Source organism: Loxodonta africana, chromosome 11, assembly GCF_030014295.1.
Source record: "Loxodonta africana isolate mLoxAfr1 chromosome 11, mLoxAfr1.hap2, whole genome shotgun sequence".
Classification (NCBI taxonomy): domain Eukaryota; kingdom Metazoa; phylum Chordata; class Mammalia; order Proboscidea; family Elephantidae; genus Loxodonta; species Loxodonta africana.
The window spans coordinates 52,437,428-52,451,447 of record NC_087352.1 but is presented as its reverse complement, the minus strand read 5'-3'; the positions used below and the strand labels follow the sequence as shown (position 1 = coordinate 52,451,447).

The 14,020-nt window shown below is 37.4% G+C and overlaps 1 protein-coding gene across 3 annotated transcripts in view; it reads left to right on the top strand.

Moving 5' to 3' along the window:
• The window catches only part of RAB27B (RAB27B, member RAS oncogene family), a 69,789-nt gene extending 56,443 nt beyond the window's left edge, over positions 1–13,346 (top strand). For 2 of the 3 annotated variants that reach the window (XM_003406713.4, XM_023543776.2), the window contains exons 4-6: positions 1,785–1,888; positions 4,833–4,956; positions 5,595–13,344. In XM_003406713.4, coding sequence (XP_003406761.1) covers positions 1,785–1,888; positions 4,833–4,956; positions 5,595–5,784 — 418 coding nt within the window. In that variant the 3' untranslated portion in view covers positions 5,785–13,344. Of the gene's footprint in view, positions 1–1,784; positions 1,889–4,832; positions 4,957–5,594 lie in introns of all 3 variants that reach the window. The other variant, XM_064294490.1, reaches the window with a different exon arrangement.
• Positions 13,347–14,020: the final 674 nt, after the last annotated feature.

Here is a 14,020-nt window from a genome sequence, read left to right as displayed (position 1 = left end):
GTATGATGTCCTTGATGTCATTCCACAGCTCGTCTGGGCTTTGGTCTATTAGTATTCAACATGTCAAATCTAAATTCAGGTCAGATATACTCAAGATCATACTTTGGCTGTCATGGCCTTGTTATAATTTTCTTCAGTTTCAACTTGAACTTCCATATGATCAGTTGATGGTCTTTTCCACAATCATCCCTGGCCTTGTTCTCACTGATGATATTGAGGTTTTCCATCGTCTCTTTCCACAGATGTAGTCGATTTGATTCATGTGTATCCCATCAGGTGAGGTACATGTATATAGCTACCATTTATGTTGGTGAGAAAAGGTATTTGTAATTAAGAAGTCATTGGTCTTACAGAATTGTATCATGCAATCTCCGGCTTTGTTTCTAACACCAAAGCCGTATTTTCCAACTACCGATCCTTCCTCTTTGTTTCCAACTTTCACATTCCAATCACCAGTAATTATCAATGCGTCCTTAATGCATGTTCGATTAATTTCAGACTGCAGAAGTTGGTAATAATCTTCAATTTCTTCATCTTTGGCCTTCGCAGTTAGTACGTAAATTTGGATAATAGTCGTGTTAACTGGTATTCCTTGTAGATGTATGGATATTATTCTATCACTGACACCATTGTACTTCAGGGTAGATTTTGAAATGTTCTTTTTGATGATGACTGCAACACCACTCCTCTTCAAGTTGTCATTCCTTGCATAGTAGACCATACTATTGTCTAATTCAAAATGGCCACTACCAGTCCATTTCAGCTCACCAATGCCTAGGATATCAATGTTTCTGCATTCCATTTAATTTTTGATGATTTCCAATTTTCATAGATTCATACTTTGTACATTCCAGGTTCCAATTATTAATGGACATTTGCAGCTGTTTCTTCTCATTTTGAGTCGTGCCACATCAGCAAATGAAGGTCCCGAAAGCTTGAGTCCAACCATGTCATTAAGGTTGACTCTCTTTTGAGGAGGCAGCTCTTCCCCAGTCGTATTCTGAGTGCCTTCCAACCTGGGGGGCTCATCTTCCAGCACTATATCAGACAGTGTTCTACTGCTATTCTTAAGGTTTTTACCTGCTAATTCTTTTCAGAAGTAGACTGCCGGGTCCTTCTTCCTAATCTGTCTTAGTCTGGAAGCTCAGCTGAAACCCGTCCACCATAGGTGACCCTGCTGGTGTCTGAATACCAGTGGCATAGCTCCCAGCATCACAGCAACACATAAGCTCCCACAGTACGACAAACTAACAGACATCTGGGGGAGTGGTACGGTGAATGGACTTAAATGAGGAGGTCAAGAAATATCTGTTGATTATTTGAATATTGTGGTTGAAGAGACTGTGGCAAAGGAGGATGATGATGCCATAGCTAGAATAAGAAATGAGGAGGGACCAGTGTGGTTCCAGATGTGTGAAGTTGCGAGTGCCTGTGTTTGCTCTAAGGAAGTACCTAAAAGTAATTGGGCACACAGGGTCAAGTACAAAAAAGACCTAGACCTATATGTTGTGTAAGTTTGTGATGAGAATGTTATAACTCTGTGATTTTAAGTGCTATGGGACCATATAGTCAGGAAGTGGTCTTAAAACGAACAAAAAAAACTACAACCACACCTCCTCTCCTGGCCTTTCAGCGGGCTCTACACCTGCTCTCCCTGTTCTGTAGGATAACCCATGAGAGTTAGCCATGGAAACTTTGTGTTTGAAAAGGAAACACTTATTTGCATTGCATCATAAGCCTGTGGACTAACTTGCAGAACTACCCGCTGTATGCTTTCTTGGCAGGTTTCGGAGCCTCACCACCGCGTTTTTCAGAGATGCCATGGGCTTCTTATTAATGTTTGACCTCACCAGTCAACAGAGCTTCCTAAATGTCAGAAACTGGATGAGTAAGTGGGACTGAGTGACTTGTACTGGCCACTTTAGGGCTCAACCACTACATTTGCTTGTTTACCGTACAAACTATGACCAGACTCGGCACCACAGTCATGAGTTTAGGAAGTCAAGAGTTTAGTGTTTCCTGTATTGCCTTCAAAGTGGGGCCTTTATCTGGATTACCCAAGGTGGCTTGGAATTGTATTTTCTGTTGACACCGTTTTAAGAAGGGTTAATCACTACCTATATTTAAGGTCTTTGTTATTGTGATTGAAAGGTCTAGTAAGTCTTGAATGACATCTTACAACTGGTTGAGGTACAACATCCACTATGTCTAGCCTAGAGAAGGCACAGGGCAAACAGTCTTTCCTGATGGGGACACTTTAACCTGAAATGTGTGTAAGAACTAACGGGTTAATTAGATGTTAATTAGTAGTTAATAAACTAGTAATAATTAATTATTAGTTAATAAACTACTCCAGAGCAAAGCACTGGCATGAAGATAAGGTATAGTGTGCCAATCAGTCAGACTGGAGTTTTAAGTTTTAAAAAATGTTCAAATATAGGTGGACACTTGAGACTATGTTGGCATCTCCAGTCTGGAGGGGAGATGAGAGGGTAGAGGGGGTTAGAAGCTGACGGAATGGACGCGACAAGAGAGAGTGGAGGGAGGGAGTGGGCTGTCTCATTAAGGGGAGAGCAACTGGGAGTATGTAGCAAGGTGTATATAAGTTTTTGTGTGAGAGACTGACTTGATTTGTAAACTTTCACTTAAAGCACAATAAATTTTTTTTTTAAATGTTCAAATATGAGTGGAACTTGCATAAAATAGTCCTCAGCCTCTGAAGGAATTTAGACCATAATATGGAATTTAAAAATTGCCTAATGAATTATTAAAGCCAATTAATAAACCAACACACAGGAGAGCAGTATTATAATTTTTTCCTTTCTTTTTCTTTTTTTTTTTACTTACATAGTACTAAAGAAAATATTTCATTTGCTTTTATTACAAATAAGAATTTTGATCCTAATGGCATAAACAAGCAATAGGACAGATCACTTGTTCTCCAGGGCTGGTGCCACTCTTGATAATTTCCAGATTTGCTGGGCAGTCTATGGCCAGACACCATTGCTTTTTCTTTAACTTGGATGATGTTACTCCTCTGCTCAAAATCCTTCTGTGATTTCTCATCTCATTCGGAATGAAATCCAGAGTTCTTCCCTCAGTTCTGAGGCCCTATGGGATCAGACCCTTGGAATCCTCTCCAATCTACTTCTCTCACTCTCCCTAGCTCACTGGGCTCCAGCCCCACATGCTCGCATGCTGTTCCTCCAACCAAATGCACCTTCCTGCTGTGGGGCCTTAGCACTTCCTATCCCTCAGCCTTGATTTCTCTTCTCCCATTTACAGTCATGTGCTAGTTCCTTCTTTTCTTTCAGATGCTTGATCAAAACTTCTCTCTTTTGGAGATGCTGTCCCTGACCACCCATCTCCATCAATAGCATTCTCATCACTCTCCCCTCAACGAATGGACACTTTCTACCACCTGATACTACATTACATATTTCTTTGTTTACTTGTGTTTTAACTCTCCTACTACTAGTATGCAGTAGAAAAGCTCTATGAGCTCTACGAGCACTGGCATACTATCTATTTTGTCCCATCGCCATACCTCAGAGGCTGGAATTATGCCTAGTGTAGAGTAGATGCTCAAGAAAATACACATTTCTTATTAATATGTTAACATATTTTAGATTATTGCTTCTGTAAAGATTTACAGGCTTGGAAACCCTATGGAGCAGTTCTACCCTGTCCTAAAGGGTTGCCATAAGTCAAAATGGACTCGATGGCAACGAGTTTTTTGGTTTTTTAGATTATTTTCTATATATGTGTGTATATCTATAAACACACACACACATATAAAACTGCTTTCAATGTGAGTTCAATAGCACAATTGCTACCAATGGCAGAAAAATTAATAAATTCTGACCTTCTTAACCACTTCAAATGAGTGTTTATCCTGGGCTCTGTCTCTATTTCCTTTTCTTACTGCATTTCCTTATCAAAACTTTGGTGGTATTACTAGATTCTGAAGGATTAGGACTTTTCAGAGAATGATTCATTTATCCTTTTTCAAGAAAGATGAAACTCTCCCTTGTTTTTTAAGAATCTCCAGAAGGATATTGATGGGATTTAAGATAATTAATTGCCACGTCTAATAATATTTTCATTTCTAACACTCAAATTGTTGTTGTTGCAGGATAAGCCTTTGGCTTCTTCCTCTGCACCCAGCAAGGTAGCACACAATGTGCCTTAAGATAGACATTGAAGAAGCCCCTATAATCTCAGAAGCATAGCTTTGATAGGTTTCTTTTCTTTTTCTTTCTCATTCTTTTTTTTTTCCCTCTTTCCTTTTTCTCCCTCTCTTTCTTTCTTTTCTCCTTTTGAACAATGTTTCCTGGAGAAAAAAGGAAAATTACCTGTATTAAAATTGTTTCTCCATGAATTCATCATGGTTCAAAATATTCTGCTCTTTTTAAATCATCACTTGACTTTGAGAGAGGGAAACGTATCGTTCTTCTAAAAGAGGCAGCAAACTTACACACTTCAAAATCGTATTCTGTTATCTCCGCTTATATCTGAGGAACAAATGACCTGAAGCAGTACATCCTTCTCAAAAGGCATTTTCCAGATGTAGAAGAGCATTGATGGACAATAGGTCCTTCATATATATATTATTTCTAATCTTCATAGTATGCAGTTTGTGAGGAATTATCTCCATTTTACAGATGAGGAAACTGAGGCTGAGAAAAGGTAAATAACTGGGCTAATTTAACATAACTAGTAAGCAGCCAAACGGAAGATGAATAATTAGCTGAGGAATCTGGAGCATGAGCAGTCATTTGACATCACTTGTTTATAACTAACATGCTGGTTCCATCTGCTTTCTTTCCAAGGCCAACTGCAAGCAAATGCTTATTGTGAAAATCCGGATATAGTATTAATTGGCAACAAGGCAGACCTGCCAGACCAGAGGGAAGTCAACGAACGGCAAGCCCGAGATCTAGCAGACAAATACGGGTAAGCTGATTACATTGAGATGTCACCTGACCTTGCAAACTTCCGATTAAGTGAAGGAATCTCCTTGAATCAAGAATGGTACATGAATTACGAAGATCTTCCAGAAGAATATATATGATGTTTTTGCTGAATTATTTAATAATAATAATAGCAGCTAACAGTAGTTGAATTATTCTTATAATGTGCTAGGAACAGTTCCAAGATTAACTCAATATTTAACTTGTGGCACCCTGCTGGTGTAGTGGTTAAGAGATAGGGCTGCTAAGAAAAAGGTCAGGAGTTCAAATCCTTGGAAACACATAGAATGGTAATATTAACGGTAATATTAATCACTGCTTTAGGCATTTTCCCCCTTAAATTTTTTAAACAGTGATGATGCGTGGGCCTTAAGTTCCTGAGTACCTCCTGTCTCAGCTTCTTTGCCCATAAAACAGTTATACCCATACTAAAGAGCAGCCCACCAGTTTTTACTCATTAAGAAAAAACAAGGATGCTTTCCAACTTAACCCGCAAAACCATGATGATTTCCCAGTCTGTCAGCCAGCCATGTTTTTGCGTGTGTGACTCATTTGTACATCTGATTGTATCTTTTTCTGACTTCTTCCTCTCAAAAATACTCATCATCTTTTCTGTGCTAGCATACCCTACTTTGAAACAAGTGCAGCGACTGGACAGAATGTGGAGAAAGCTGTGGAGACCCTTCTGGACTTAATAATGAAGCGAATGGAACAGTGTGTAGAGAAGACACAAGTCCCTGAAACGGCCAATGGAGGAAACTCGGGAAAGCTAGATGGGGAGAAGCCAGCAGAGAAAAAATGTGCCTGCTAGACTCTACATGTGAACTGATAATCAAGAGCCCCACTCAAATCTTACTTCCACAAATGGTGACCAACCACAAAATCGTTGTTGAGTAGACAGTGCACAACGGCATGTCTTTGTGTGCCAGAAAATCTATTTTAAGAAACCACAATAGTCAACAGTGTGCAAAAGAATTAAGTAGCTTTTCCTGAGGTCCCTCCCAACAAGATCAAAGATTTCCTAATGAGATCTCACCATCATGGATGCTCAATTTGTTTTTCTTATAAAGATGAGTACATAAGATAGTGTTCAAGAGGAAATATTAATTTTTTTTTAAATCAACAAAATATGCCTTGCCATATTGAGGAGAGAGGCTACTAAAAAGAAAGGATAGAAAGATGATGATTTTCTTCTTTTTTAATGATTGGGTATCCTTCCTATATAGACTCTGATTTATATCATCAGGTTTCCACTGGAGGAAAATATAGCAGCTAAAAATGGATGAACAATGAAGAATTCTATGTGGTTCATTAAGAGTGGCATTACAACCAATAAGCTGTCCTTGAATGACTAAATTACTGATAAGGTTATGTGAGGGTGAATGTCAGAGTTCTGCTAAAATGTAGGGGATTGTGTAATGATGCCATTTTTATATTCTTAATAAATAGCAGGTGGACAAGGACAGAACAGTGAATGACAAAGTACAAGAGAAATGACCTGGCAGAAAAACATGCGAATATGTGAACATGGCATTTGGATGGCTGAAACAAAATGTATCTGTTACAGATGTCTGAGAGAATTGTTTAGCCAAATTTTACTCAAGCCAATTAGAAGCTGACGTTATCAGTGGGGATTAAGAGAATCTCTGGAGGTTTTCGTTTCAAACCAACTCTTAGAAATTGGTTCAGTATTCAGATCACACTTCACTGTTTTTCTCAGCAAATGTTGAAGAATCAGAAGGAGAAATTAAGGATTGCCGTTGATTAAATAGCTCTTTTGAAAACTAGCCTCAGCCATTTTCGTTTTAGATAAAATATTCTGGTGTTCCTTGAAAAAGAATATGACTATTAATTTTGGGGGTATTAATTGTGTGTTTCCTTTTAATTTATAAAAAAAAATTATAAGAGCATTAGAAACATAAATCATACTCCTTTCCTTCACACCTCTGACTTTGAATCAATTTTAGAAAAGCCGATGTGTTACTTTGTAAATCAGCAATTTCAGAGTCATGATGGATCAATACTATGGCCACTCTGAACTTTCGTTGTGACTCATCACATACAAATTGATGATACCTCATGCTGTATTACAATACGCTTAGCGTTTGTTTTTATTTCACCTATTAAGGTCTAAATATGCATGGCTGAGCTATATTGGGGATTGGGTATGGCGGGAGCTATCGCTTATGTCACCAAAAATTTGGTTAATTGCTTTATTATTCATATAAAACTGCCTTTTTTCTCAAAAATGATCACAAAACTCTTTTCCATTAGTCTATTTTTATTATTTCATCTAAACTAGTATATTTTCTTTATGATCTCGGTTTATGAGATCATGAGCCATTCCTATCAAACTGATTATTATTTAAATATTTTAGTCAGTTTTATCAATAATATGACTCATGTATCCTCTGTAACAAAGGCAAGGCACTTCAAGTTTTCTCTCTTCCTTACGAGGATACAGTTTTCCAACTGGATAGCTCCTCTTTCTATATGATTTGGCAATGAAACCTCATTTTTCCAGACTCTGTGCCTCATTTTTTGTTAAATTACAAAAGCATGGGAAACCTAAATTACAGTCCCCCTTTCAATCCTCTCCACCAACTTCCACCTGGCTTTGCATCAATTTTAGAAACACAGACACATCCAAGTAAATGTCTTTTTGTCATGTTCTTAGGATGGAATTGACCCAGAAATGTGTCATGAGTAACAGCACTTTGGAGGCTTTGATAGGGTTAGCCTGGTGAAATCCGCAGTGTTAACTCCCTCGTTCCTCTGCTTTCTGCAGCACTGTGCCTGCCTCTAAGATTGATCACAGTTTGGTATTACCTCCAGTGGTGTTTTCTCTATGGTCCTCCTCCCATGTGCCATGAAAATAGAAAGCTATTAGCTAATAGTTAAGGTGTTTCTTCTAGAAGGAAAATGAGCAGAAGCAATGTAACTATTGCTGTGGCAAAATTTCGTAAACTTTTGTGATCATTATAGCAATTTCTTTTTGGGGATTCAAATTGTAACACCCTCTGCATTTCCATATTAGGGGATGTTTGGCCTTTATAAAACCCTAAAGGTATTCTATTTTTGGTATGTCTTTTTGTGTTCTCTCATTTTTTAGCTATATGATTGATTTACTTATGCCAAAATTCTGTCATTGTCAGTTGTTTAATGAGCATTTCTTGAGGGTCTATTTTAAGATGATGCTATTTGATAGCTGTAGCATGAAGCAGAAGGTGATGATGCCCATAATTATAGAATCATGCCTGTAAAAATAATTATTGAGTAATAATCTCAAGAGGAATGAAATTTGACAAGAAAGTGAATTTAAAAATATTCTGTTTGTAAATAAAGTACTTGATCCAAAAAGATGTTTCCTCTATAAAGTTTGACATCTGAGTATCAATTCCATGTAACCATCCCTAGAAATGCCTTCTCTCATTACTTCAAAATCAATAGTTCTGTATAATTCATTTGATAATGTCAAACTCATCCGGTGCCATGAAGTATACAGACTCCTTTAAAGAATTGTAGACCCCGGTTGCCCACAATAGCATGTACTTTTACTTTTGTGTCCTGTTACTGATTATCTCCCAAACGCTTTAGTAAATCATATTGTAAGTTGACAAAATATTTAAAATGTACATGAAACTTCTTTTTGGATATAGAAACCATGTCTGTAGTGTTTCTACTGGTTGATGTTTACATAGCTCTAACACAGTGCCTCAGATACCTCTGTGACCAAATTTATCTCTACCCACGTAGATCATTTTCTATAACGTCCTATTCTATGGAAGCCTCACAGAGACTCCAACACAGCTGTAAGTCCTCCGATGTCTTCAGCAAAGGATGCAAGGACTTGGTTGGAATCTGGATACTACGACTACCATCTGGTCTCCTAGCTCACTTCTCATGGAGTAGGCATTCTTTGAGACTCTTAACCATAATTAGGTACAGGGTTAGCTTTTAATGTTAAAAATAAAATTCTTTTACAAAAAACAAAAGTGAAGAGAACATAACGCTTGTCTTGGTCTAACGATGGGAACTAGTCATGACTTGCCACAGAAAATGCTAAATGTGGGTGTCTGCACAGAATCTGTAAAACTCTTGCAAATCACCACCATAGCCACTTTGCTATCATTTCCATATGATTAGCTATCACACGGCAAAAATGAAAAAACCAGCATTTTCTAAAGTAAATATGGTATGTTACTTTTGACTAGAAGAGCAGTTCTGTGTATCAGTGGGTTCTTGTTAGGCTTCAAATTTTTTATTCCTTGCCAACCTGTACAGGTAAGATGAGCCAGGGTAAAAATTTTAATCAGCCCATCCCTATCTCCTTTGTAAGAGAGAGATGCTTGACCATAGAAAACCACATGACTACATCAAAAATCAGTAACAGCCAAAATATTTTTTAAACTATAAAGCAAGTCCACTGGGAATCAACAAATTTGATGAAGCACATATATATTCTTACCTGTGGGAGTGGAATAATGCAGTCGTTAGAAAGAGAGGCAATATCGTGCAGTAGATACAGTGTGCAACTGGGTATAGTGTGAAACCTGGACTCCTGAGTACCAACATGCTGTGCCGTAGAACAAGATAATTCATGGTTCTCTGCTTCTGTTCACTTAAAAAAGGGGGCATATCCTTTCCTCCTTGTACACTACACTACACATTTGAGGAAAAAAAAACATAAAGGATTTGGGGTTACAATCTAAAATTCAAAGTATTAAAAAAAATGGTTCTTCAGGTCTCCGATTTCCTAAGATACTTAATTACTCTTTAAAAGGAAAATATGAAACCAGATGTTAGCCAAAGTTATAGAAAAGTTTTCTTTCACCCTCTACTGTCATCAAGTTGCCATCGAGTCGATTCCGACTCGTAGAGACCCTATAGGACAGAGGAGAACTGCTCCATTGGGTTTCCAAGGAGCGGCTGGTGGATTCGAACTGCCGACCTCTTAGTTAACAGCTGAGCTCTTAACCACTGCATCATCAAGCTGTCAAGTGCTAAGTCTAGTATATCTGGATATCTTAGGGAATGCATCATTTTTAAAGATGCGTCTATATTTGAAAATGTTGTCTAAAGATTCAACATAAGCTGTATTTTCTTTTTGACCTTTAACCAAGATGATAAGCTTATTTCTGGGAAGAGTTCTGAACTCTCTCTTCAGCATGGAAAATTGATATAGAATACTCTCTGAGATGAATGTTGTCTCAATGCTTTATAAATTTATCAAGCTATTTGTCTCATAAGGTAGAACTGCTAACTGTTAGATACTTAGGGAATATAAACATTTGCCTTAGAATTCTTGTGTGGAGGCCAAACAACAATGACATTGTTGAGCAAGAACTACAAAGAGAGATAAGAGTTAAAAGTTGTCTAACTAGTCCTCTTAAATAGCATGGAGAAAGGTCATATTTAAAAGGCCGATTTTTTCAGTAGGGAAAGACAAGTCTTCCAACAGAAACCTTGTAACCAACAGAGTTTCTGTAACAAGATCCCGGCAAATATCTGCCCATCATTTCCACCAACCTTTCGTTACCATTGGCATAAATGGTTTGCCAGCCACTTTTCATGCCTCTGGACCTCACTGGCAAGGAGTTAGTCCAGTTGTAATGCACTCAAGGTGGGTCCCTTTTGAAATGCGTGAAGCTCAGCAGAACTGAGTTGGAGCCTAGTTGTGTAGATTGAGCATTCTATTAGGTGATGCTGCCTGGATGTGCTAGTTTTGTAAACTTTTGCCTTTTTTCCCCTTTATTTCTGTGAGATACGCTTGCAAGCACAATTACGGCTTTCCCGTGTGATATTTAGGGAGCACTGATGGGTTTGTTTTGGAAAGGTGCCTGCAATAAATTATGCCTCTAGTTCCCACTGGCATTTCGTCATGCCACAGATTTGTGGTGCCACAGCGCCACTAGTGCCATTGGCAGATTGTATTGTCAGGTCATGTTTCTCAAGATCCATACTACCAATCAAAAATTTAAACACACTCAATTAGTAAGCATGCATTTCAATACTGAAAACGCATGCCATCAAAAAAAAATTTTTTTTTAAATAAAAATTTGGTAATGAAAGGTTTTAACCAAATAGAGGTTTCTGACCTTAAAACTAAGCTAATAAAATATTTAAAGATTGAATTTTATTATTGGCATTAAAATTTGGGAAACAGGAATATTTTGTTTACTATATATGAATCTAATTGTCTCATAAATTGTACTTTGATTAAAATTTCAAGAAAGAACATACCAAAGGTGTTTTTCTGTGGAGTTCTTTGTACCACCACACTATGGCTGAGATATTTTCTTTCTGTGTGGAAACATCATATAAAACAAAACAACTTTATTACCAAGTAGAGGGACTACCTAAAATCCTGTCATCTTTTGCAAATGTGTATATATATATATTTGAAACCAAAAACCACATCTGTTGCCACTGAGTTGATTCCGACTCATAGCGACCATGTAGAACGGAGTAGAACTGCCCCATAGGGTTTCCAAGAACAGCTGGTGGATTCAAACTGCTGACCTTTTGGTTAGCAGCCAAGCTCTTAACTGCTGTGCCACACAGAAGTCATCTTTGAATCAAGTGGTTTAAATTTGATTTCTTGGTTCTTTTCTAACAGGTTATGGAAGGCATGGGTATTATCCCTCAGCTGACTTAGCTCTTAAGGCTCATTAACAAAACCCACAGGAATCAAAATATCTGTCCTTAACCTAATAGATTCATTATTTAACCGGTGACTGCTGTCCCTACCTCTGTTAGCACTAATACAACCCCTAGTAAGGTAAAAATATTTGCTTATTCTTACCCTTCTATTCTCCAGATGATATTTTTCAAATGCTCTTTCGAGAGGAAGCCTAGTGTTATAAAGAAGAAAGCGGCCAGAAAGAACAGTTGGGGGACTGTGGGAATGTCATTAAATATTTCAGTGACTTCTGCGCATATGAGAGTTATAAACCCCACGTACCTCACCAGGTTACTATCAGGCACAGATGAGAGCATGTATCAGAAACTGGTTTGTCAATTATGTTCCATTTTATAAACAGGCACTGCTATTGCAAGCTGAAAAAAAACACAGTCATAATTTAAGCCAACTGTCGTGAAAAGAAGTGTCATAACAGGACAAAACGCTAAATTTAGTAGAAGTATTGGAAAGTACAGATGGGCAAATTGAGGTCATCATATTTGACTGAAAGGTTTAATAGATCTCAAGTTATTGAAAACAATCATTTTGTATGTCCTCTTGTATTTCTTTCAAGAAGACCAATTACATGCTTGATAGTATATTATAATTTGGTCAATATCCTCCTTGTACCATAGGGCTTTTTTGTCCACAGCTTTGTAAAAGCTATTGATGGCATCTGAAATTATTTAAATAATCTATCCTGCTTTAGGTAATATGTTAAAAGTAGATAATGTTCTGATATAATGCTGAAATATTTTACTGTATCCCAACAATTTACCTTTAAGGAATGTTTCCTCATTGTTAGGTTGAGCACTTTTGGTTGCTTAGTCTGTCTTCTATGCAGATCTCTGTTTCGCATAGTGCTATGAATGTCACTTAAAATTTTAAATATGGAGTTATAATTCTATATGCCGATGAATAGATTGTGGTGCCTGACAGACATTGTTAGGTCATTGTTGTTGTACCAAAGTTCTAGTGGCTTCAGTAATTATAGCATCCAATCATTTCATGGTGTCTGAGTTTGAATACTATGGTTGAGAACTGTATTTAATGATTGTTTCTGCACACTTTTCAAATAAAATTGCATTTTTTATCAATCGTTTGTGTACTCAAAGAGACTTTATTTCTGTGCTAGAGTTGGATATATAGTGGGTGGGGAACATTAAACTGGGAACTAAAAATGGTATCCATTTGGAACTCTGAAATGAGGAGTGATTTGGACTCAGCCGAGTAATTTTTACTCATCTCTCCAACATTTCTCATTTATTACTTGTTTAAAGACTGGCCTTTGCAAGGGAAATTTACTAATAATTCTGAATTATCAATTCATTAAGCAATTAACATGTAGAAATACTTTACATAGCATTTCCACATATTGTAACACATTTCTTCCCCACAAAAAATGTTGAGGCAGGTGGTGGTATCTCCTTAAGTCTGAGACTAGAGAAAGGATTGATGTTTAAGGCCGATTCAAAACCACAACCATGTAGTTTCCTTTAAAATACTCCTTTGCAAAGGCTGCCTTGGTTCCCAGAGTTGTTCCCCCTCCATATGTTACTTAGATAGGCTCTGCCAAGATAATGATGAGTTTTTAATTTAAAGATAAACAACTATCCTACTGCAAGCAAATAAATCCTTGGCACTATCCTCTCAACTCTACTCCCCCTTAGCAGTAATGAAGCTTCACATAGAATCTTTTGCCCCCTGGGTTCTTCTTAAATAATTCAGGCTAGGACCACCGTAGGGACTGGGTTTCCTAATGGTTTTGTAGGATGTTTATATAGTCATAGCATGCCTCATCTTAACAATAACAACAACAAAAAATAGGGCCTCCTGACATTCAGTACAACGATAGGATTTTTGTTTTTATTACTGTATTCAAAGTATGTTGTATTACTCACAGTTCTCTGTATCAAGGAGAATTTCATTTCTAATATGGATGGCTACTTGTGGACAAAGAATAGCTAAAGGAAGAGTGTGAATATTGTTGTTTCTTTAAAAACTCATTTAAGTTGCTTGCATTATGGTTCAGGAAGCCAACACACTAATTATAATTTGACTGCAGCTATACCTTTTTTTTTTTTTTTTTTTAATATCATAGGTGGAGCCCCGGTGGCACAGTGGTTAAGGACTCAGCTGCTAACCAAAAGGTCAGAGATTCGAACCCACCAGCTGCTCTGTGGCAGAAAGATGCGGCAGTCTGCTTCTGTTAAGATTTACAGCCTTGGAAAACCTATGGGGAAGTTCTATTCTGCCTAAAAATGTGGCTACAAGTCAAAACTGACTCTGATAGCAACAGTTTTGTTTTTTATTATAGACACTAGAAAAGTTTTGTGACAGTAATCAGATTTCTGCAGTTATTAGA